At 45.7% G+C, this 26753-nt stretch overlaps 1 protein-coding gene across 9 annotated transcripts in view; it reads right to left on the bottom strand.

The window, feature by feature from the left end:
* Positions 1-26753, bottom strand: part of LOC128705091 (nephrin) — a 324072-nt gene that overhangs the window by 268795 nt on the left and 28524 nt on the right. For all 9 annotated transcript variants that reach the window (XM_053800326.2, XM_053800316.2, XM_053800332.2 and 6 more), the window contains exon 2: positions 25285-26119. In XM_053800326.2, coding sequence (XP_053656301.2) covers positions 25285-25399 — 115 coding nt within the window. In that variant the 5' untranslated portion in view covers positions 25400-26119. The remainder of the gene's footprint in view (positions 1-25284; positions 26120-26753) is intronic.

The following is a 26753-nucleotide window of genomic DNA, read 5'->3' as shown; positions in this document are numbered from 1 at the left end:
CAACCATCCTGAGTAACATGACACACAGCAATATGTGTAAACAACCATCCTGAGTAACATGACACACAGCAACATGTGTAAACAACCATCCTGGGTAACATGACACACAGCAACATGTGTAAACAACCATCCTGTGTAACATGACACACAGCAACATGTGTAAACAACCATCCTGGGTAACATGACACACAGCAATATGTGTAAACAACCATCCTGGGTAACATGACACACAGCAATATGTGTAAACAACCATCCTGGGTAACATGACACACAGCAATATGTGTAAACAACCATCCTGTGTAACATGACACACAGCAATATGTGTAAACAACCATCCTGGGTAACATGACACACAGCAACATGTGTAAACAACCATCCTGTGTAACATGACACACAGCAACATGTGTAAACAACCATCCTGAGTAACATAACACACAGCAACATGTGTAAACAACCATCCTGGGTAACATGACACACAGCAACATGTGTAAACAACCATCCTGAGTAACATGACACACAGCAACATGTGTAAACAACCATCCTGAGTAACATGACACACAGCAATATGTGTAAACAACCATCCTGAGTAACATGACACACAGCAACATGTGTAAACAACCATCCTGGGTAACATGACACACAGCAACATGTGTAAACAGCCATCCTGAGTAACATGACACACAGCAACATGTGTAAACAACCATCCTGAGTAACATGACACACAGCAACATGTGTAAACAACCATCCTGGGTAACATGACACACAGCAACATGTGTAAACAACCATCCTGAGTAACATGACACACAGCAATATGTGTAAACAACCATCCTGAGTAACATGACACACAGCAACATGTGTAAACAACCATCCTGGGTAACATGACACACAGCAACATGTGTAAACAACCATCCTGAGTAACATGACACACAGCAACATGTGTAAACAACCATCCTGGGTAACATGACACACAGCAATATGTGTAAACAACCATCCTGGGTAACATGACACACAGCAATATGTGTAAACAACCATCCTGGGTAACATGACACACAGCAATATGTGTAAACAACCATCCTGTGTAACATGACACACAGCAATATGTGTAAACAACCATCCTGGGTAACATGACACACAGCAACATGTGTAAACAACCATCCTGAGTAACATGACACAGAGTAACATGTGTAAACAATCATCCTGGGTAATACGACACACATTAACATGTATAAACAATCATCCTGAGTAACATGGCACGCAGCAACATGTGAAAACAACCATCCTGGGTAACAAGTCACACAGCAACATGTGTAAACAACCATCCTGGGTAACATGACACACAGTAACATGTGTAAACAACCATCCTGAGTAGCAAGGCACACAGCAACATGTGTAAACAAAAATCCTGGGTAACATGTCACAAAGCAACATATGTAAACAACCATCCTGGGTAACATGACACACAGTTGCATGTATAAACTATCATCTTGGGTAATATGACACACAGTAACATGTGTAAACAATCATCCTGAGTAACATGGCACACAGCAACATGTGTAAACAACCATCGTGGGTAACATGTCACACAGCAACATGTGTAAACAACCATCCTGGGTAACATGACGCACAGTAACATGTGTAAACAATCATCCTGAGTAATATGACACACAGTAACATGTGTAAACAATCATAATGGGTAACATGACACAGGGTAACATGTGTAAACAACCATTCTGGGTAACATGACACACAGCAACATGTGTAAACAACCATCCTGGGGAACATGACACACAGCAACATGTGTAAACAATCATCCTGAGTAACATGACACACAGCAACATGTGTAAACAACCATCCTGGGGAACATGACACACAGCAACATGTGTAAACAACCATTCTGGGTAACATGACACACAGCAACATGTGTAAACAACCATCCTGGGGAACATGACACACAGCAACATGTGTAAACAACCATTCTGGGTAACATGACACACAGCAACATGTGTAAACAACCATCCTGGGGAACATGACACGCAGCAACATGTGTAAACAACCATCCTGAGTAACATGACACAGTAACTTGTGTAAACAATCATCCTAGGTAACATGACACACAGTAACTTTTGTAAACAATCATCCTGGGTAACATGACACACAGTAATATGTGTAAACAACCATCCTGGGTGACATGATACACAGCAACATGTGTAAACAACCATCCTGGGTAACATGTCACACAGTAACATGTGTAAACAATCATCCTGGGTAACATGACACGCAGTAACATGTGTAAACAACCATTCTGTTAATATGACACACAGCAACATGTGTAAACAATCATCCTGGGTAACATGACACACAGTAATATGTGTAAACAATCATCTTGGGTAACATGACACACAGCAACATGTGTAAAAAACCACCCTGGTTAACATAACACACAGCAACATTTGTAAACAATCATCCTGGGTAACATGACACACAGAAACATGAGTAAACAATCATCCTGGGTAAAATGACACACAGCAACATGTGTAAACAACCATCCTGGGTAACATGACACACAGCAACATGTGTAAACAACCATCCTGGGTAACATGACACACAGTAACATGTGTAAACAATAATGCTGGGTGACATGACACACAGTAACATGTGTAAACTACCATCCTGGGTAACATGACACACAGTAACATGTGTAAACAATCATCCTGGGTAACATGACACACATAAACATGTGTAAACAATAATGCTGGGTAACATGACACACAGCAACATGTGTAAACAATCATCCTGAGTAACATGACACACATCAACATGTGTAAACAACCATCCTGGGTAACATGACACACAGAAACATGTGTAAACAATCATCCTGAGTAACATGACACACAGTAACATGTGTAAACAAGCATCCTGGGTAACATGACACACAGCAACATGTGTAAACAATCATCCTGGGTAACATGACACACAGCAACATGTGTAAACAACCATCCTGGGCAACATGACACACAGCAACATGTGTAAACAACCATCCTGGGTAACATGACACACAATAACATGTGTAAACAATATTCCTGGGTAACATGACACACAGCAACATGTGTAAACAACCATCATGAGTAACATGACACACAGCAACATGTGTAAACAACCATCCTGAGTAACATGACACACAGCAACATGTGTAAACTATCATCCTGGGTAACATGACACACAGTAACATGTGTAAACAACCATCCTGGGTAACATGACACACAGCAACATGTGTAAACCATCATCCTGGGTAACATGACACACAGCAATTTGTGTAAACAACCATCCTGGGTAACATGACACAAAGCAACATGTGTAAACAACCATCCTGGGTAACATGACACACAGCAAAATGTGTAAACAACCTTCCTGGTTAACATGACACACAGCAACATGTGTAAACAACCATCCTGGGTAACATGACACACAGCAATATGTGTAAACAACCTTCCTGGTTAACATGATACACAGCAACATGTGTAAACAACCATCCTGGGTAACATGACACACAGCAATATGTGTAAACAACCTTCCTGGTTAACATGACACACAGCAACATGTGTAAACAATCATCCTGGGTAACATGACACACAGTAACATGTGTAAACAACCATCCTGGGTAACATGACACACAGCAACATGTGTAAACAACCATCCTGGGTAACATGACACACAGCAATTTGTGTAAACAACCATCCTGGGTAACATGACACACAGCAACATGTGTAAACAACCATCCTGAGTAACATGACACACAGCAACATGTGTAAACAACCATCCTGAGTAACATGACACACAGCAACATGTGTAAACAACCATCCTGAGTAACATGACACACAGCAACATGTGTAAACAACCATCCTGAGTAACATGACACACAGCAACATGTGTAAACAACCATCCTGGGTGACATGACACACAGCAACATGTGTAAACAACCATCCTGGGTAACATGACACACAGCAACATATGTAAACAACCATCCTGAGTAACATGACACACAGCAACATGTGTAAACAACCATCCTGAGTAACATGACACACAGCAACATGTGTAAACAACCATCCTGGGTAACATGACACACAGCAACATGTGTAAACAACCATCCTGAGTAACATGACACACAGCAACATGTGTAAACAACCATCCTGAGTAACATGACACACAGCAATATGTGTAAACAACCATCCTGAGTAACATGACACACAGTAACATGTGTAAACAACCATCCTGAGTAACATGACACACAGCAACATGTGTAAACAACCATCCTGAGTAACATGACACACAGCAACATGTGTAAACAACCATCCTGGGTAACATGACACACAGCAACATGTGTAAACAACCATCCTGAGTAACATGACACACAGCAACATGTGTAAACAACCATCCTGAGTAACATGACACACAGCAACATGTGTAAACAACCATCCTGAGTAACATGACACACAGCAACATGTGTAAACAACCATCCTGGGTAACATGACACACAGCAACATGTGTAAACAACCATCCTGAGTAACATGACACACAGCAACATGTGTAAACAACCATCCTGAGTAACATGACACACAGCAATATGTGTAAACAACCATCCTGAGTAACATGACACACAGCAACATGTGTAAACAACCATCCTGGGTAACATGACACACAGCAACATGTGTAAACAACCATCCTGAGTAACATGACACACAGCAACATGTGTAAACAACCATCCTGAGTAACATGACACACAGCAACATGTGTAAACAACCATCCTGGGTAACATGACACACAGAAACATGTGTAAACAACCATCCTGAGTAACATGACACACAGCAATATGTGTAAACAACCATCCTGAGTAACATGACACACAGCAACATGTGTAAACAACCATCCTGGGTAACATGACACACAGCAACATGTGTAAACAACCATCCTGAGTAACATGACACACAGCAACATGTGTAAACAACCATCCTGGGTAACATGACACACAGCAATATGTGTAAACAACCATCCTGGGTAACATGACACACAGCAATATGTGTAAACAACCATCCTGAGTAACATGACACACAGCAATATGTGTAAACAACCATCCTGGGTAACATGACACACAGCAACATGTGTAAACAACCATCCTGAGTAACATGACACACAGCAACATGTGTAAACAACCATCCTGGGTAACATGACACACAGCAATATGTGTAAACAACCATCCTGGGTAACATGACACACAGCAACATGTGTAAACAACCATCCTGGGTAACATGACACACAGCAATATGTGTAAACAACCTTCCTGGTTAACATGATACACAGCAACATGTGTAAACAACCATCCTGGGTAACATGACACACAGCAATATGTGTAAACAACCTTCCTGGTTAACATGACACACAGCAACATGTGTAAACAATCATCCTGGGTAACATGACACACAGTAACATGTGTAAACAACCATCCTGGGTAACATGACACACAGCAACATGTGTAAACAACCATCCTGGGTAACGTGACACACAGCAATTTGTGTAAACAACCATCCTGGGTAACATGACACACAGCAACATGTGTAAACAACCATCCTGAGTAACATGACACACAGCAACATGTGTAAACAACCATCCTGAGTAACATGACACACAGCAACATGTGTAAACAACCATCCTGAGAAACATGACACACAGCAACATGTGTAAACAACCATCCTGAGTAACATGACACACAGCAACATGTGTAAACAACCATCCTGAGTAACATGACACACAGCAACATGTGTAAACAACCATCCTGAGTAACATGACACACAGCAACATGTGTAAACAACCATCCTGGGTAACATGACACACAGCAACATGTGTAAACAACCATCCTGAGTAACATGACACACAGCAACATGTGTAAACAACCATCCTGAGTAACATGACACACAGCAACATATGTAAACAACCATCCTGAGTAACATGACACACAGCAACATGTGTAAACAATCATCCTGAGTAACATGACACACAGCAACATGTGTAAACAACCATCCTGGGTAACATGACACACAGCAACATGTGTAAACAACCATCCTGAGTAACATGACACACAGCAACATGTGTAAACAACCATCCTGAGTAACATGACACACAGCAATATGTGTAAACAACCATCCTGAGTAACATGACACACAGTAACATGTGTAAACAACCATCCTGAGTAACATGACTCACAGCAACATGTGTAAACAACCATCCTGAGTAACATGACACACAGCAACATGTGTAAACAACCATCCTGGGTAACATGACACACAGCAACATGTGCAAACAACCATCCTGAGTAACATGACACACAGCAATATGTGTAAACAACCATCCTGAGTAACATGACACACAGCAACATGTGTAAACAACCATCCTGAGTAACATGACACACAGCAACATGTGTAAACAACCATCCTGGGTAACATGACACACAGCAACATGTGTAAACAACCATCCTGAGTAACATGACACACAGCAACATGTGTAAACAACCATCCTGAGTAACATGACACACAGCAACATGTGTAAACAACCATCCTGAGTAACATGACACACAGCAACATGTGTAAACAACCATCCTGAGTAACATGACACACAGCAACATGTGTAAACAACCATCCTGGGTAACATGACACACAGCAACATGTGTAAACAACCATCCTGAGTAACATGACACACAGCAACATGTGTAAACAACCATCCTGGGTAACATGACACACAGCAATATGTGTAAACAACCATCCTGGGAAACATGACACACAGCAATATGTGTAAACAACCATCCTGGGTAACATGACACACAGGAATATGTGTAAACAACCATCCTGTGTAACATGACACACAGCAATATGTGTAAACAACCATCCTGGGTAACATGACACACAGCAACATGTGTAAACAACCATCCTGTGTAACATGACACACAGCAACATGTGTAAACAACCATCCTGAGTAACATGACACACAGCAACATGTGTAAACAACCATCCTGGGTAACATGACACACAGCAACATGTGTAAACAACCATCCTGAGTAACATGACACACAGCAACATGTGTAAACAACCATCCTGAGTAACATGACACACAGCAATATGTGTAAACAACCATCCTGAGTAACATGACACACAGCAACATGTGTAAACAACCATCCTGGGTAACATGACACACAGCAACATGTGTAAACAACCATCCTGAGTAACATGTCTGACACATGTTATGTACTTGGGTACCATAATATTTATCTCCAACTTCTTTTTTGTCCTCTTCCTCCTCCTCTTCTTCCTCCTCCTCTTCTTCCTCCTCCTCTTCTTCCTCCTCCTCTTCTTCCTTCCTTCCTCCTTTCCTTCCTTCCTCCTCTCCTTCCTTCCTCCTGCCCTTCCTTCCTCCTGCCCTTCCTTCCACCTCTCCTTCCTTCCTCCTCTCCTTCCTTCCTCCTCCATGTCCCCCTCCATCATTCCATCCATCCATCCTCCATCCATCATTCCATCCCTAGTACCCATCCATCATTCATCATTCCATCCATCCATCCATCCTCATCATCCTCCTCATTGTTCCTTCCCATCCATCATTACATTCCTGTTCATCCATCATCCATCCATTCATCTATTTAAATCATGCATCCATTCCTCCATAGGCCATCCCATCATTCCATCATATGCTCTTCCTTGCTCCTTCCATATCCATCATCCCATAGTCCTCCATCATTCTTTATCCCTCCCTCCTCCTCCTCCTCTTCCTCTTCCTCTTCCTCCTCCTCCTCCTCCCTCCTCTTTTACCTCCTACTCTTCCCTTCTCCTCCCTCCTCATCCTCCTCCTCTTCTTCCTTCCTCCCTCCTCCCTCCTCTCTTTCCTTCCTTCCTTCCTCCCTCCTCCTCCTCTCCTCCCCTTCCTTCCTACCTACTTCCTTCCTTCTCCTCCTCCCTCCCATCCCTCCTCCTCTTGCCCTCCTCCTCCTCCTTCCCTTCTCCCTCCTCCCCTCCTCCTCCCTCCTCCTCCTCCTCCTTTCCTCCTCCTCCCTCCTCCTCCTCCTCCTCTTTCTCCTCCCCCTCCCCTCCTCCTGCTCCTCCTCCTCCTCCTCCCTTCTTCCCTTCCCTCCTACTCTTCCTCCCTCCCTCCTCCTCCTCCTCCTCCTCCTCCTCCTTCTCCACCTCTTCCCTCCTCCTCTTCATCCTCCTCCTACCTTCCTCCTCCTTCCTTCCTTCCTCCTCCTCCTCCTCCCTCTTCCTCCTACTCTTCCTCCTCTTACTCCTCCCTCCTCCTCCTCCTTTTTCTTCCTCCTACTCTTCCCTTCCTCCTTCCCTTCCTCCTCCTCCTCCTCCCTCCTCCTCCTCCCTCTTCCCTCCTACTCTTCCTCCTCTTCCTCCTCCTCCTCCTCCTTTTCTTCCTCCTACTCTTCCTCCTCTTCCTTCTCCTCCTCCTCCTCCTCCTCCTCCTCCTCCTACTCTTCCTCCTCTTTCTCCTACTCTTCCTCCTCTTCCTCCTCCTCCTCCTCCTCCTACTCTTCCTCCTCTTCCTTCTCCTGCTCCTCCTCCTCCTACTCTTCCTCCTCTTCCTCCTCCTCCTTCTCCTCTTCCTCCTCCTCCTCCTCCTCCTCCTCTTCCTCCTCCTCCTCCTCTTCCTCCTCCTCCTCCCTCCTCCTCCTCCTCCTCCTCCCTCCTCCTCTCTTCCCTCCTCCTCCTACTTCCCTTCTTCCTTCCTTCCTTCCTTCCCTCCCTCCTCCTCCTCCTCCTCCTCCTACTTCTTCCTCCTTCTTCCCTTCTCCTCCTCCTCCCTCCTCCCTACTCTTCCCTCCTCTTCCTCCTCCTCCTTCTCCTCTTCCTCCCTCCTCCTCCCTCCTCCTCCTCCCTCCTTCTCCTCTTCCCTCCTCCTCCCTCCCCCTCCTCTTCCTCCTCCTCCTCCCTCCTCCTCCTCCCTCCCTCCTCCCTCCCTCCTGCTCTTCCCTCCCTCCTCCTGCTCTTCCTTCTCCTCCTCTCCTCCTCCTCCTCCCTACTCTTCCTCCTCTTGTTCTCCTGCTCCTCCTCCTCCCTACTCTTCCCTCCTCCTCCTTCTCCTCCTTCCTCCTCCTCCTCCTCCTCCTCCTCCTCCCTCTTTCCTCTTCCTCCTCCTCTTCCACTCCTCCTCCTCCTCCTCCTCCTCCTCCTCCTCCTTTCTTCCTCCTCCTCCTACTCTTCCTTCTCCTTCTCCTTCTCCTCCCTCCCTCCCTCCCTCCTCCTCCTCCTACTCTTCCTTCTCTTCCTCTTCCCCTTCTCCTCTTCCTCCTCCTCCTCCTCCTCCTCCTCTTCCTCCTCCTCCCTCCTCTTCCTCCCTCCTCCTCCTCCTCCTCCCATCATTCCTTCCCTCCTCCTCCTTCTTCCTTCCTCCTCCTCTCCTCCCTCCTTCTTCCTTCTCCTCTTCCTCCCTCCCTCCTTCTTCTCCTTGCCTCCCCTCCCCCCTCCTCCCTCCTCCTCCCTCCTCCTCCCTTCCTTCCTCCTTCTTCCTCCTCCTCCTTCTTCCCTTTCCTCCTCCTTCTTCCTCCTCCTCCTCCTTCTTCCTCCTCCTCCCTCCTCCCCTACTCTTCCCTTCCTCCTTCCCTTCCTCCTCCCTCCTCCTCCTTCTTCCTCCTCCCTCCTCCTCCTCCTCCTCCTCCTCCTCCTCCTTCCTTCCTCCTCCCTCCTCCTTCTTAACCTTCCTCCTCCTTCCTCCTCCTCCTCCCTCCACCTCCTCTTCCTCCCTCCTCCTGCTTGCCCCTCCTCCTCCTCCTCCTCCCTCCCTCCTTCTTCCTCTTCCTTCCCTCCTCCTCCTCCTCCTTCTTCCTCCTCCTCCTCTTCTTCCTCCTCCTCCTCCTCCTCCTCCTTCCTTCCTCCTTCCTTCCTCCTCCTGCCTCCTTCCCTCCTCCTTCCTTCCTCCTCCTCCTCCTCCTCCTCCTTCCTTCCTCCTCCTTCCTCCCTCCTCCTCCTTCCTTCTCCTCCTCCTCCCTTCCTTCCTCCTTCCTTCCTCCTCCTCCTTCCTTCCTCCTCCTCCTTCCTTCCTCCTCCTCCTCCTCCTCCTTCCTCCTCCTCCTCCTTCTCCTCCTTCCTTCCTCCTCCTCCTCCTCCTCCTCCTCCCTCCTCCTCTTCCCTTCTCCTCCTCCTTCCTTCTTCCTTCCTCCTCCTCCTCCTCCTCCTCCTTCCCCTCCCTTCTTCCTCCTTCCTCCTCCTCCTCCTTCCTCCTTCCTCCTGCCTTCCTCCTTCCTCCTCCTCCTCCTCCCTCCTCCTTCTCCTTCTTCCTCCTCTTCCTTCCTCCTCCTCCTCCTTCCTTCCTCCTCCTCCTCCTCCTCCCTCCTCCTCCTCCTCCTTCCTTCCTCCCTTCCTTCCTCCTCCTCCTCCTCCTCCTCCTCCTCCTCCTTCTCCTCTTCCTCCTCCTCCTCCTCTTCCTCCTCCGCCTACTCTTGCCTGGTAAAGGTTAATAAGGGTTAATTCCCTTTATTACTCTTCTGAATGTTGGTTCCTACCACCACTACCATCACTACCACCTCTACCACCTCTACCACCCCTACCACAACTACCACCACTACCACCATTACCACCTCTACCACCACTACCACCACTACCACCACTACCACCACTACCACCACTACCATCACTACCACCTCTACCACCTCTACCACCCCTCTACAAGCTACCACCTACCTACCATTACCACCTCTATCACCCCTACCACCACTGCCACCACTGCCACCACTGCCACCACTGCCACCACTGCCACCCCTGCCTGCCACTACCCTGCCCCACTGCCTGCCTCTGCCTACCTGCCCCCACTGCCACCCCTACCTGCCACCACTACCTACCACCTGCCACCCTGCCACTGCCATCCCTACCACCTGCCTCCTGCCACCTGCCTCCCTGCCACCATGTACCACTACCTGCCACCACTGCCACCTCCTGCCACCACCACTGCCATCCCTGCCATATCTGCCACCTACCACTGCCACTACCCTACCACTGCCAACCACTGCCACCACTGCCACCTGCCACTGCCAGCCACTGCCACCTGCCACTACCACCACTGCCACCACTGCCCAACCACTATAAGCCACCGGTTCCCACCGCTGCCGTCCCTACCTGCCACCTACCTCCACTCACCGCCACTGCCACCCCCTGCCGCCGCTATCACCACTGCCACCACTCCACCCTACCCACCCTGTACCTACCTGCCATCACCTGCCACTGCCACCCTGCACTGCCACCACTGCCACCACTGCCTACCCTGCCTAGCCACTGCCTAACCTCATGTCCTGCCTACCCTTGCAGCAGGTGCTGCTGCCCACCTGCCACCTACTGACACCTGGTTGCCACCACTACTAACAAGCCACCGGCGCTGCCTCCCAGGAATACCCCTGCCTGCCCGTTCACCCCTGCCACCACTGCCACCACTGCCACCACTGCCACCATTACCGCCCCTACCACCTGCCTACCTACCACCTCGTTCCACCCCTGCCACCACTGCCGCCACTACCACTCCTGTAATCACTCTCACCTGCCTACCACCCTACCACCCTTACCACCCCTGCCCCGCTACCACCCCTACGCCACTATCGCCATTGCCACCACTGCCCCCACCCCTGCTGCCACCTATCCACCACTGCCACCACTGCCTACCCTGCCTTTTAACTACCACTACTGCCCTGCCTGCCACCACTGCCTCCCTCCTCTGCCGCCAGCTACCCTATCACCTGCCTACCTTCCTGCCCAGGCACTGCCAGCACTACCTGCCACCATCACCTGCCACCACACTGCCCGCCATTTCCACCCCTGCCACCACTGCCACCACTGCAAGCTCCTGCCACCCCTGCCACCTGCCTACCACTACCACCACTGCCACCCCTGCCTACCACCACTGCATCCGTCCATTCCTCCTACCTCCCTGCCACCTGCTGCCACCCCTGCCATCACTGTCTCCACTGCCACCACTACCACCCCTGCCACCACTGCCACCACTACCACCCACTGCCACCCCTACCACCCCCTGCCACCACTGCCCTCCCTTTTTCTGACCCCTTGCTTCACCCCTACCACCACCACTGCCTCTTCTACCAGCACTACCACCACCTCCACCCCCTACCACCACTACCACCACTTCCACCACTGCCACCACTGCCACCACTACCACCACTACCACCTACCACTGCCATACCACCCCTGCCCTACCACCCTACCACCCCTACCACCGTCAACGACCCCACGGCCTGGTCTGTGACCAGGCCTCCTGGTGGATCAGAGCCTGATCAACCAGGCTGTTGCTGCTGGCTGCACGCAAACCAACGTACGAGCCACAACCCGGCTGATTCGGAACTGACTTTAGGTGCTTGTCCAGTGCCAGCTTGAAGACTGCCAGGGGTCTGTTGGTAATCCCCCTTATGTGTGCTGGGAGGCAGTTGAACAGTCTCGGGCCCCTGACACTTATTGTATGGTCTCTTAACGTGCTAGTGACACCCCTGCTTTTCATTGGGGGGATGGAAGTCTTTTGCTTTTGTAGCGAGTGATTTTCCTGTGCAAGTTCGGTACTAGTCCCTCTAGGATTTTCCAGGTGTATATAATCATGTATCTCTCCCTCCTGCATTCCAGGGAATACAGGTTTAGGAACCTCAAGTGCTCCCAATAATTGAGGTGTTTTATCTCCGTTATGCACGCCGTGAAAGTTCTCTGTACATTTTCTAGGTCGGCAATTTCACCTGCCTTGAAAGGTGCTGTTAGTGTGCAGCAATATTCCAGCCTAGATAGAACAAGTGACCTGAAGAGTGTCATCATGGGCTTGGCCTCCCTAGTTTTGAAGGTTCTCATTATCCATTATGTCATTTTTCTAGCAGATGCGATTGATACAATGTTATGGTCCTTGAACGTGAGATCCTCCGACATGATCACTCCCAGGTCTTTGACGTTGGTGTTTCGCTCTATTTTGTGGCCAGAATTTGTATTGTACTCTGATGAAGATTTAATTTCCTCATGTTTACCATATCTGAGTAATTGAAATTTCTCATCGTTGAACTTCATATTGTTTTCTGCAGTCCACTGAAAGATTTGGTTGATGTCCGCCTGGAGCTTTGCAGTGTCTGCAATGGAAGACACTGTCATGCAGATTCGGGTGTCATCTGCAAAGGAAGACATGGTGCTGTGGCTGACATCCTTGTCTATGTCGGATATGAGGATGAGGAACAAGGTGGGAGCGAGTACTGTGCCTTGTGGAACAGAGCTTTTCACCGTAGCTGCCTCGGACTTTACTCTGTTGACGACTACTCTCTGTGTTCTGTTAGTGAGGAAATTATAGATCCATCGACTGACTTTTCCTGTTATTCCTTTAGCACGCATTTTGTGCGCTAATACGCCATGGTCACACTTGTCGAAGACTTTTGCAAAGTCTGTATATATTACATCTGCATTCTTTTTGTCTTCTAGTGCATTTATGACCTTGTCGTAGTGATCCAATAGGTGAGACAGACAGGAGCGACCTGTTCTAAACCCATGTTGCACTGGGTTGTGTAACTGATGGGTTTCTAGATGGGTGGTGATCTTGCTTCTTAGGACCCTTTCAAAGATTTTTATGATATGGGATGTTAGTGCTATTGGTCTGTAGTTCTTTGCTGTTGCTTTACTTCCCCCTTTGTGGAGTGGGGCTATGTCTGTTGTTTTTAGTAACTGTGGGACGACCCCGGTGTCCATGCTCCCTCTCCATAGGATGGAAAAGGCTCGTGATAGGGGCTTCTTGCAGTTCTTGATGAACACAGAGTTCCATGAGTCTGGCCCTGGGGCAGAGTGCATGGGCATGTCATTTATCGCCTGTTCGAAGTCATTTGGCGTCAGGATAACATCGGATAGGCTTGTGTTAATCAAATTTTGTGGCTCTCTCATAAAAAATTCATTTTGATCTTCGACTCTCAGTCTGGTTAGCGGCTCGCTAAAAACTGAGTCATATTGGGACTTGAGTAGCTCACTCATTTCCTTGCTGTCATCTGTGTAGGACCCATCTTGTTTAAGTATGGGCCCAATACTGGACGTTGTTCTCGATTTTGATTTGGCATAGGAGAAGAAATACTTTGGGTTTCTTTCGATTTCATTTATGGCTTTTAGTTCTTCCCGCGATTCCTGACTCCTAAAGGATTCTTTTAGCATAAGTTCGATGCTTGCTATTTCTCTGACCAGTGTCTCCCTACGCATTTCAGATATATTGACCTCTTTTAGCCGCTCTGTTATTCTTTTCCGTCGCCTGTAAAGGGAGCGCCTGTCTCTTTCTGTTTTACATCTACTCCTCCTTTTTCTTAGAGGAATAAGCCTTGTGCATACATCGAGTGCCACCGAGTTAATCTGTTCTAGGCATAAGTTGGGGTCTGTGTTGCTTAGTATATCTTCCCACCTTATATCAGTTAGGACTTGGTTTACTTGGTCCCACTTTATGTTTTTGTTATTGAAGTTGAATTTGGTGAATGCTCCCTCGTGACTAATCTCATTATGTCGGTCTGGGGCTCCGCACTTACATGACTGAACCTCAATTATGTTGTGATCTGAGTATATTGTTTTTGATATGGTGACATTTCTTATCAGATCATCATTGTTAGTGAAGATGAGGTCTAGTGTATTCTCCAGTCTAGTAGGCTCTATTATTTGCTGGTTTAAATTGAATTTTGTGCAGAGATTTAAAAGCTCGCGTGAGTGTGAGTTTTCATCAGAGCTGCCTCCTGGTGTTATTACTGCAACAATATTATTTACTATATTCCTCCATTTTAGGTGCCTTAAGTTGAAATCCCCCAGGAGCAAGATGTTGGGTGCAGGAGCTGGAAGGTTTTCCAGACAGTGGTCAATTTTTAACAGCTGTTCCTGGAATTGCTGGGATGTTGCATCCGGAGGCTTGTAGACTACCACAATGACTAGGTTTTGGTTCTCGACCTTTACTGCTAAAACTTCCACTACATCATTTGAGGCATTTAGCAGTTCTGTGCAAACAAGTGACTCTGCAATGTACAGGCCAACCCTCCCCCCCTTTTGCCTCTTCACTCTGTCACATCTGTATAGGTTGTAACCTGGGATCCATATTTCTTTGCCCAAGTGATCCTTTATGTGGGTCTCAGTGAAAGCCGCAAACATTGCCTTTGCCTATGCAAGCAGTCCATGGATGAAAGGTATTTTGTTGTTTGTTGCTGGCTTTAGACCCTGTATATTTGCAAAGAAGAATGTTATCGGACTGGTGGTATTGTTTGTACTGGGGGGGGGATTTTTTCCGGCATTAGTATCTGTATCTGTTGGTTTGGAGTGGAGGCCATCGACTGTGGTTCCACTCCAGGAATGACTGGATTTGGTGTACGATTTCTGCCATTTCCTGCCAGTTTTTTTTTTCCTTCCTGGCACTAAAAAACCTCTCCCTCTTGAGTGGCTGTGGCTACCCAGGTTTTCCCATGGCCTGGATGTTTTGTATCTTTTTGTCCCCTTTAGATGGTATGCCTGGCAATTTAAGTTATAGCACAGTCTTTCCTGTACTGAAGAGGCACACAGTTCAGGGTGAAAAAGCTTACAGGAAGGGAGTTTGCATTTTCCTGTTGTCATATGGGCATGGCATTTTCTAGGGTGGTCATAGTTGCACGTCCCATCTGTTTTTCCAGATTTCCCATGCCAGCAGATCCCGAGTGCATAGTATGTGCACAGGCTTGGTTTCCGTTTGCCTTGGGTTTCTGTGACTGTATTCCCTGTTGGTGCATGTTTCCCTGCCTTACTTCTATCCTCCCTAGCACCAACAATGGAACCCCCATCAGTTTTTTTTGGTAATATATCCTCACTATTGCTAGTGGAGTCCTCTTGTTTGCTATTTCCTGCGGTATTTCTAGTTTGCAATATTGGTTTTACCTTATCTTTGACTACACTTGTTTCCCTACTATGGCTCCTGTCCCCTATGAGGTCATTTATATGTATTCCTTCCTGCATATAATTCCCGACTACCTGGACAAAATCTCCAGCTTCACCATTACTGTCTCCCAGGACAGCATGTCGAGCTTCACCATGTCGAGCTTCACCATTACTGTCTCCCAGGACAGCACCTCCAGCTTCACCATTACTGTCTCCCAGGACAGCACCTCCAGCTTCACCATTACTGTCTCCCAGGACAGCACTAGCAGCCTCCCATTTACTGACTACCAGGACATCATCTCCAGCCTTACAGTTTCTGACTACATGGCCAGTATCAAGGGCAGTACCATTCAGCCCAGACTTTTTATGTTCCCATCTGTTGTAGAAAGCTTCCAGGTTTTCTATGAAAGCAGCTTTGATGTTGACCTCTTTTAATACCCTTGTGATTTTAGTCCACAGATTTATCTCATTTGGGCATACCCAAAAACACTTCCCTGTTTTAATACTGCTTGTAGCTAGTTCTTGGATATCTGCACAAGGGGCGTGACACCAATTTCCACAAAAATGACAATTTATGCATGTGGAAGCCCGTTTGTTTGACTGACCACAGACTACACACAGCTTCATAATGATTTGAATGGTTGATTTACTGCAATTCTACTAGCAACCTCTTGAATATTCTATTAATAACCTGCTAGGTAGTGCACAACGAAACCGTTTGAAACCAGTCCAGGGTTTGGACCAGTCAAGGGTTCGGACCAGTCTATCTGATCTGATCAGTGGGTCACTTATTTAAACCATACTGGTCGGTGATTTGAGCTAACACATGAAGGATCTACTGGAAATTATCTACCCGAGTAATATGTGATTTGATTGATACAAAAGTATAACTTGCGTGCTGAAGAGCCGGTGACTGCTGGCAACTCCTACAGTGACGAACGGTCCTCAACCCTTGTTTATCAATCGCTGTATCTAGCTTTTCTATTTTTTTTTCCGTCTCCACCACAATAAATGCTATATTATCACTATAGTTGACTGGTGCAAATTTTGGAGGAAGGACGCTTTTTCTGTAGTAATATTTGCTTCTCGTTGTGTATATTGCGACCGCTGGTAACTACAGGTTATATGAAATTCACAGTATATGTCTGGTATTTCAAGAAAAAAGAAACTAATGAAAGTCACTCCACTCCACTAAGTACCATTATAATACTGGTTAGTTGCTACTACAGCACTGTATTCTGCTATTCACTGGTATCACTAGATTATATGCGAGTACACTAGCAGGCCAGGAAGATTATTAAAAACAGCTGACCTGTGGTAAGTTTCTGGCGACTTCTGGCACCTGCCTCTATACGCTTATCAATTCATTTACAAATTCACCTGTTTTCAAATGACACTTTAGCCTTCATCATCAATATACTAGGGAGCCACTGTAGTATACACTATACACTATGTATACTCAATGTTTTCAGGAAGACTTTCTTTCCTCTGACACAAAGTTCAATTATTATTATTTTTTCACACGGGACACAGGCCTATGATTCCCCTCTGGCAGTAAACTCTGCTAGGTAGTGCACACTAATTCTCCTTTTTGACTCAGTATATAATGTTTTCCGCCCAAGATTGGTTCCAGGCGCTAGAGGGATGTATCGTATAGGATTGATGACACAAATTAAAGTTCTAGCACGTAAGAGCCACCGTGAAAACACCAGAAAACCCGGAGCACCACTACAACCCCAACTACCCCTACCACCACTACCTCTTCTACCAGCACTACCACCACCACCACCCCTACCACCACTACCACCACTTCCACCACTACCACCACTACCACCACTACCACCACTACCACCACTACTACCACTAATACCCCTTCCCCCACTACTACCGCTAATACTCCTACCACCACTATCACCCCTGCCACCACTACCACCTCTTTCATCTCTGCCACCACAACCACCCCTACCACCATTGCCACCCCTACCACCTCTACTACCCATTCTACCCCTACCACCACTACCACCCTTATCACCATTACCACCACTACCACCCCTACCACCACTACCACCCCTATCAGCACTACCATGACTACCACCCCTACCACCTCTACTACTCATTCTATCCCTACGACCACTACCACCCCTATCACCACTACCACGACTACCATCCCTGCCACCACTACCACCCCTACCACCACTACTACCCCTACCACCACTGCCATCCTTTTGCAACCCCTGAATGGGTTGCAATATATATAATGTATATTATAATTATGAATATAATGTATATTACCTTTTCATATAATTTTATATTGCTTATATTTGCGATAATAGCTAAATCGTAAATGTATTGCTTTATATTATTATTTGACTTAGTTATGTTGTTAGGTAGGATGTAACATATTATGTGCTCATTTCAAGTCTTGATTGTCTAACTACTGTAATTATCGCTCTTTGCCTGCTGCCGGCTTCTTGCTGGGCAGTGACCCACTGGAGCTATCACGTGATCGAGGGGGGTGTCCTCACCTCGCCTGAAGTATTCAGTCTGGTCTAGACTCTCTTGGTGGTTGGACAGATTGTCTGTCTCATTATTCTTGTTAGTTCTGTAGAACTCTGTTCACAGAACATTGTATAGACTTAGTGATTTTCGACGTTGTACTGAGGTTGTGTCTCTCTTAGACACTCTGAGCAACTCAGGTCCTGAGCTGTAGCTTCTGACCTAACTTGTACTGGTATCTGTGTATTATCACAGTCGGGGATTTTCTTATGCTGAACTTAGATTCAGTAGTATGGGAGTTTTGTGACTTTTGTGGAGGATCTGCTGATGGTCCCTACTAGCTGTCGTTATATTATCTCCTTGTTCCTGATTCTGTGTCGCAGTTGCTTGTTATATTGCTATTGGGCTTAGAATTATTTTTATTGTTCAATCAGACTGTTCTGATTGCCAGTTGGTCAAGAAGTTAGTTTATTTGAGGACTTTGTCAGTCACTTGTTTAAGTCTAGTTGAGTCATGAGACATAGTGAACTACTTAGAGCACTTACACACATACACAAACTTACTTGTACATATTTGCAATATCTTATTAAATGTTAATGTACCAGAGAGTACTTAAGAATTATGAATGTGATGTGTGCTTTCAGCACAATACTATTGTATACGAGAGAAGTGATTATTATTAATTTGTTTGAATTGATTAATTTAATTTAATTTGATGATATACCTCTAGACGATAATTAATAAATTTATTAAATTTTAATTTCTCTAGTTAGTAGCCTACCAGTTGTAATCCTGAAGCACTATTGAATAATACTGAATTCTAATGGATAATTGGACCAGGATACTGACTAATTGTTACGAAAACCCAGTAACAGGCTGGATGCTAGAAGGGCAGTCCTTTCTAGTATTACCTGGAGATCTCTAAGCTTTTAGAATCGCGCTTTTTTGTAACACATCCCTACCACCACTGCCACCACTTCAACCACTACCACCTCTACCACCCCTACCACCACTACCAACAGTACTACTACCACACCTGCCACCCCTACGACCCCTACCACCACTACCACCCCTACCACCATTATCACCACTACTAACAACCACCACTACCACTACTACTAACAACACCACTACTAACAACCACCACTACTAACAACCACAACTACTAACAACCACCACTGCCACCATTACCACCACTACCACCACTACCACCACTACCACCACTACCGCCACTACCACCACTACCACCAATACTAACAACCACCACTACCACCATTACTGCCACTACTAACGAACCACCACTACCTCCATTACTGACAACCACCACTACCATCAATACTAACAACCACCACTACCACCACTAATAACAACCACCACTATTAACAACCACCTCTAGCACCATACTAGCAACCACCACTACTAACAACCACTACTATTAACTACCACCACTACTAACAACCATCACTTCAACCACTATTGACATCTACCTCTAGTAACAACCATCCCTACGACCACTACTGACAACCACCACTAGTAACAACCACCACTACTAACTACCACTACCCTTCACTGACGGATGTTAACTTCCTTCCCACGGATGGTGGTTGCCTGCTCTTCCTAATGGTGGTAGTTTTAGTAATAGCAGTAGTGGTGGTGGTAGTTGTAATACTGGTGGTGGTAGTAGTGGTGGTTGATTGTAGCAGATGGCGGTAGATGGTGAATGGTGATAGATTGTGGTAGCTGGTGGTAGCAACTACCGCAACAACAAGTAGGAATAACATCTACCAGTATCATCTATCAGTATCATCTACCAGTATCATCTATCAGTATCATCTACCAGCATCACCTACCAGTATCATTTACCAGCATCATCTATCAGTTTTATCTTCCAGTATCATCTACCAGCATCTACAAGCATCGTCTACCATTATCTACTAAAATCATCTACCACCATCTACCAAAATCATCTACCAGCATCATCTACTAGCATTATCTACCAGTATTATTTACCAGCAGCATCTATCAGTTTTATCTACCAGCATCATTTACCAGTTTAATCTACCACTTTTATGTACCAACATCATCTACCAGCATCTACCAACATCATCTACCAGTATTATCTACCAGCATTATCTACCAGCATCAATCAGCATCATCTACCAGATTCATCTACCAGTGTTATCCACCAGCATTATCTACCAGCATTATCTACCAGCATTATCTACCAGCATTATCTACCAGCATTATCTACCAGTATTATCTACCAGCATTATCTACCAGCATTATCTACCAGCATTATCTACCAGCATTATCTACCAGTATTATCTACCAGCATTATCTACCAGCATTATCTACCAGCATTATCTACCAGTATTATCTACCAGCATCTACCAGCATCATTTACCAGTATTATCTACCAGCATCATCTACCAGTATTATCTACCAGTATCATCTACCAGCATCATCTACCAGCATCATCTACCAACATCATCTACCAGCATCATCTACCAGTATTATCTCCCAGCATCTACCAGTATTATCTCGAGTATCTACCAGCATCATCTACCAGTATTATCCCAGCATCAACCAGCATCATCTACCAGTATTATCTACCAGCATTATCTACCAGTATTATCTACCAGCATTATCTACCAGTATTATCTACCAGCATTATCTACCAGTATTATCTACCAGCATTATCTACCAGTATTATCTACCAGTATTATCTACCAGTATCTACCAGTATTATCTCGAGTATCTACCAGCATCATCTACCAGTATTATCTCCCAGCATCTACCGGCATCATCTACCAGTATTATTTACCAGCATCATCTACCAGTATTATCTACCATCATCATCTACCAGTATTATCTACCAGCATCATCTACGATAATCATCTACCAGTATTATCTACCAGTATCATCTACCAGTATTATCTACCAGCATCATCTACCAGTATTATCTCTCACTCCCATTTAAGCCTAAGCACCGTACTTAGGCCTAATTATCTACCCAGTAGACATATAAAGCCGTGTTGAGCCACACAGTAGACTAGCCGCCCATGATCTGCTGATCCAAGGAGATGGAAGAGTCAGCATTAATACATCTGGATGTGATGCTGAGGTCGTGGGATGCTGCATCTCTCTCTCTCTCTCTCTGTCTATCTATCAATCTATCTATCTATCTATCTATCTATCTATCTATCTATCTATCTATCTATCTATCTATCTTCTCTCTCTCTCTCTCTCTCTCTCTCTCTCTCTCTCTCTCTCTCTCTCTCTCTCTCTCTATCTATCTATCTATCTATCTATCTATCTATCTATCTATCTACCTCCCTCCCTCCCTCCCTCCCTCTCTCTCTCTCTCTCTCTCTCTCTCTCTCTCTCTCTCTCTCTCTCTCTCTCTCTCTCTCTCTCTCTCTCTCTCTCTCTCTCTCTCTCTCTCTCTCTCTCTATCTATCTCCAACTTACGTAGAGAGTGAGAGTGAGAAAGAGTGAGAGATAGAGTGAGAAAGAGAGAGAGAGAGAGAGAGAGAGATGGAGTAATGGAGGGAACTGGTGGAGTGTACACAATTGCACACACGTGTACACAGGTGTACACATATGTACAAAGGTGTACACACGTGTACAAAGATGTGCAAAGGTGTACGCAGGTGTATAACAGTGTACAGAGGTGTACACAATTGTACACAGGTGTACAAAAGTGTACACAAGTGTACACCTGCGTACACAAGTGTAAACAGGTGTACAAAAGTGTATACCTGTGTACACAAGTGTACACAGGTGTACACAAGTGTACACAAATGTACACAAGTGTACATCTGTGCACACAAGTGTACACAGGTGTACAAACGTGTACATAGGTGTACACAAGAAGACTAAAATGATCAGGTTTTGGCTGAGATTCAGAAAACACCTTAAATTTAACCTATGATGCCTGCCAGCAACACCTGTGTCTAAATGTGTGTCAACACCTGTGTGTATGTGTCAACACTTGTGCATGTGTCAAAACCTGTGTCTGTGTGTGTGTGTGTGTGTCAACACTTGTGTGTGTGTGTGTGAGTGTGTCAACACCTGTTTACCTAGAGTTTACCTGGAGAGAGTTCCGGGGGTCAACGCCCCCCGCGGCCCGGTCTGTGACCAGGCCTCCTGGTGGATCAGAGCCTGATCAACCAGGCTGTTACTGCTGGCTGCAAGCAAACCAACATACGAGCCACAGCCCGGCTGGTCAGGAACCGACTTTAGGTGCTTGTCCAGTGCCAGCTTGAAGACTGCCAGGGGTCTGTTGGTAATCCCCCTTATGTATGCTGGGAGGCAGTTGAACAGTCTCGGGCCCCTGACACTTATTGTATGGTCTCTTAACGTGCTAGTGACACCCCTGCTTTTCATTGGGGGATGTTGCATCGCCTGCCAAGTCTTTTGCTTTCGTAGTGAGTGATTTTCGTGTGCAAGTTCGGTACTAGTCCCTCTAGGATTTTCCAGGTGTATATAATCATGTATCTCTCCCGCCTGCGTTCCAGGGAATACAGTTTTAGGAACCTCAAGCGCTCCCAGTAATTGAGGTGTTTTATCTCCGTTATGCGCGCCGTGAAGGTTCTCTCTACATTTTCTAGGTCAGCAATTTCACCTGCCTTGAAAGGTGCTGTTAGTGTGTAGCAATATTCCAGCCTAGATAGAACAAGTGACCTGAAGAGTGTCATCATGGGCTTGGCCTCCCTAGTTTTGAAGGTTCTCATTATCCATCCTGTCATTTTTCTAGCAGATGCGATTGATACAATGTTATGATGCTTGAAGGTGAGATCTTCCGACATGATCACTCCCATGTCTTTGACGTTGGTGTTTCGCTCTATTTTGTGGCCAGAATTTGTTTTTCTACTCGGATGAAGATTTAATTTCCTCGTGTTTACCATATCTGAGTAATTGGATTTTCTCATCGTTGAACGTCATATTGTTTTCTGCAGCCCACTGAAAGATTTGGTTGATGTCCGCCTGGAGCCTTGCAGTGTCTGCAATGGAAGACACTGTCATGCAGATTCGGGTGTCATCAGCAAAGGAAGACACGGTGCTGTGGCTGACATCCTTGTCTATGTCTGATATGAGGATGAGGAACAAGATGGGAGCGAGTACTGTGCCTTGTGGAACAGAGCTTTTCACCGTAGCTGCCTCGGACTTTACTCTGTTGACGACTACTCTCTGTGTTCTGTTAGTGAGGAAATTATAGATCCATCGACCGACTTTTCCTGTTATTCCTTTAGCACGCATTTTGTGCGCTATTACGCCATGGTCACACTTGTCGAAGGCTTTTGCAAAGTCTGTATATATTACATCTGCATTCTTTTTGTCTTCTAGTGCATTTAGGACCTTGTCGTAGTGATCCAGTAGTTGAGACAGACAGGAGCGACCTGTTCTAAACCCATGCTGCAATGTCTGCCTGGAGCCTTGCAGTCTGCAATGTCTGCCTGGAGCCTTGCAGTCTGCAATGTCTGCCTGGAGCCTTGCAGTCTGCAATGTCTGCCTGGAGCCTTGCAGTCTGCAATGTCTGCCTGGAGCCTTGCAGTCTGCAATGTCTGCCTGGAGCCTTGCAGTCTGCAATGTCTGCCTGGAGCCTTGCAGTCTGCATTGTCTGCCTGGAGCCTTGCAGTCTGCAATGTCTGCCTGGAGCCTTGCAGTCTGCAATGGAAGACACTGTCATGCAGATGTGGGTGTCATATATACCAAAAATAGCACTGGTCCTAGGACCGACCCCTGTGGGACCCCGCTCGTCACAGGCGCCCACTGTGATACCTCATCACGTACCATGACTCGTTGCCTCCCTGTCAGATATTCTCTGATCCATTGCAGTGCCCTTCCTGTTATACGCACCTGATCCTCTAGCTTCTGCACTAATCTCATGTGAGGAACTGTGTCAGAGGCCTTCCTGCAGTCCAGGAAAATGCAATCAACCCACCCCTCTCTCTCTCGTGTCTTATTTCCGTTACCTTGTCATAAAACTCCAGAAGGTTTGTGACACAGGATTTGCCTTCCATGAATCCGTGCTGGCGGTCATTTATAATCTTGTTCCATTCCAGGTGCTCCACCACTCTCCTCCTGATAATCTCCATGACTTTGCATACTATACACGTCAGTGACACTGCTCTGTAGTTTAGTGCCTCGTTTCTGTCTCCTTTCTTAAAAATGGGGACTACATTTGCCGCCTTCCATACTGTGTGTGTGTGTGTGTGTGTGTGTGTGTGTGTGTGTGTGTGTGAGAGTGTGTGTGTGTGTGTGTGTGTGTGTGTGTGTGTGTGTGTGTGTGTGTGTGTGTGTGTGAGTGTGTGTGTGTGTGTGTGTGTGTGTGTGTGTGTGTGTGTGTGTGTGTGTGTGTGTGTGTGTGTGAGTGAGTGTGTGTGTGTGTGTGTGTGTGTGTGTGTGTGTGTGTGTGTGTGTGTGTGTGTGTGTGTGTGTGTGTGTGTGTGTGTGTGTGTGTGTGTGTGTGTGTGTGTGTGTGTGTGTGTGTGTGTGTGTGTGTGTGTGTGTGTGTGTGTGTGTGTGTGTGTGTGTGTGTGTGTGTGTGTGTGTGCATCAACACCTGTGTGTTTGTGTGTCAACACCTGTGTATATCAAAACCTGTGTGTCACACCTGTGTGTACTCACCTAATTGTGTGTGTGTGTGTGTCAACACCTGTGCATGTGTGTGTCAACACCTGTGCATTTGTGTCAACACCTGTGCATGTGTCAACACCTGTGTGTGTGTCAGCACCTGTCCATGTGTGTGTCAGCACCTGTGCATGTGTCATCATCAATATCAACACCTGTGTATGTGTACACTGAGCCACAACAACAGTACCGTTGATCACTATCACAACAGACAACAATGGACCGTTTAACTTACCTCTAGATTCAGCAACGGCAGCTTCTGTTGCAACCGTTGACAGTAGTACAAGCAACAGAACTCCCGTTATCCTCATCTTCCTGTCGTTGCCTCTGTTGCCTCCCCGTTGTCCCATATTTAACGCCAGAATGTCTTTATTTCACCTAGAAAATCCCAATTTACCAACTTTCACTAAATAGTATCTATAAATGTAATTACGAATTCGTTATAATTACTTCGTTACCTCTCACTGTCTTCTCCTGATTACATAAAATAACGCTAAGATCACTTTTACCGGAATTAAAATTCTGTCCCCCTGAGCATTTTTTCTGGACGACAGGTCACAATTTATTTTTCATGGTAGACTATTACAGTTTTTTCCAAAAACAAAAAAAAATCATATTTTGGAATAACTCGTTATTCTTGTCTTTATTTAGTTATGTTATGGTCTCTATTTTTGTTCTTGTTGTGTTATTCTTCCTGTTCTCTTTTATTGGTTATTCAGGTTTGTTGTTGTCTTAATTTGCTAAAAATTGGATTATTTTTTATTGTATTTTACTAAAGGATTTTATTATTTTCTTGTACCATTAATTTTTATGATTATTATTCTCTGTCACTAGTTAACAACAGCTTCAGTTATCAGTTATTAATGCAGTTATTTGCATAATTATCTGTAATTTCAAAGATTAAAACTGTTTTCTCCTATAATTCACACAAATATGATTTGTTTTTATATAATACACTAATAATTTCCACATTTGTTCTTCACAAGCTACACCACTGTTCAAGGCGGTATTTTGTTCTCCATTTCGTTATTGTGATTTTTGTAGTGTCTTGGAAGCCTACGGATTTATATCTGAAAAAGAAAATATTGTTATTAGAATAAGTTGCATTCTGGGCTTGTATATAAGCTTAAGGAAGCCCCAAGGGCTGATCTCAGTTTAATAGGCTCAGCTGAGCCTATTAAATTCTCTCCCTACATAACTGACTCAGAGAAGCAGGGATAACTATAACAAAAGGTTAGTTGTGTGCTAAAACATGGGTTGGTGGGAGAGTCTTCAAGTCTGGGAACCTCGCCTTGAATCCCTGTGAAAAAAAATTTGATGGGGAGTATGGATGTGTGTGGATTACCCTGTGGTAATCAGTAGGCTAGGTAAGGTTTGTCAGGAAAGAGGACAAGTGTTTCCTGATGCAGGTCTTAGGTTATATTTCAACCCACTGCTGGAGCTTTTGGTCATCTGCCCGAGGACCTCCGTATGAATAATGTAGTGAATTTTGTGGGTAAGACCAATTTTGTTTCAGAATTAGATCTCAAAAGGTACTATCAAGTCCCCTTAACCAACAAAGACAGCTTTTGTGATTCCTGAACATTATAAGAACATATAAGAACATAAGAACATAAGAACGAAGGAACACTGCAGAAGGCCTACTGGCCCATGCGAGGCAGGTCCAAGTCTCCTACCGGCTTAAGCCAATGCACCCAACCTAGT

The sequence above is a fragment of the Cherax quadricarinatus genome, chromosome 3, assembly GCF_038502225.1.
Source record: "Cherax quadricarinatus isolate ZL_2023a chromosome 3, ASM3850222v1, whole genome shotgun sequence".
In the NCBI taxonomy this organism is placed as follows: domain Eukaryota; kingdom Metazoa; phylum Arthropoda; class Malacostraca; order Decapoda; family Parastacidae; genus Cherax; species Cherax quadricarinatus.
This window is presented reverse-complemented; position numbering and strand designations above follow the sequence as displayed.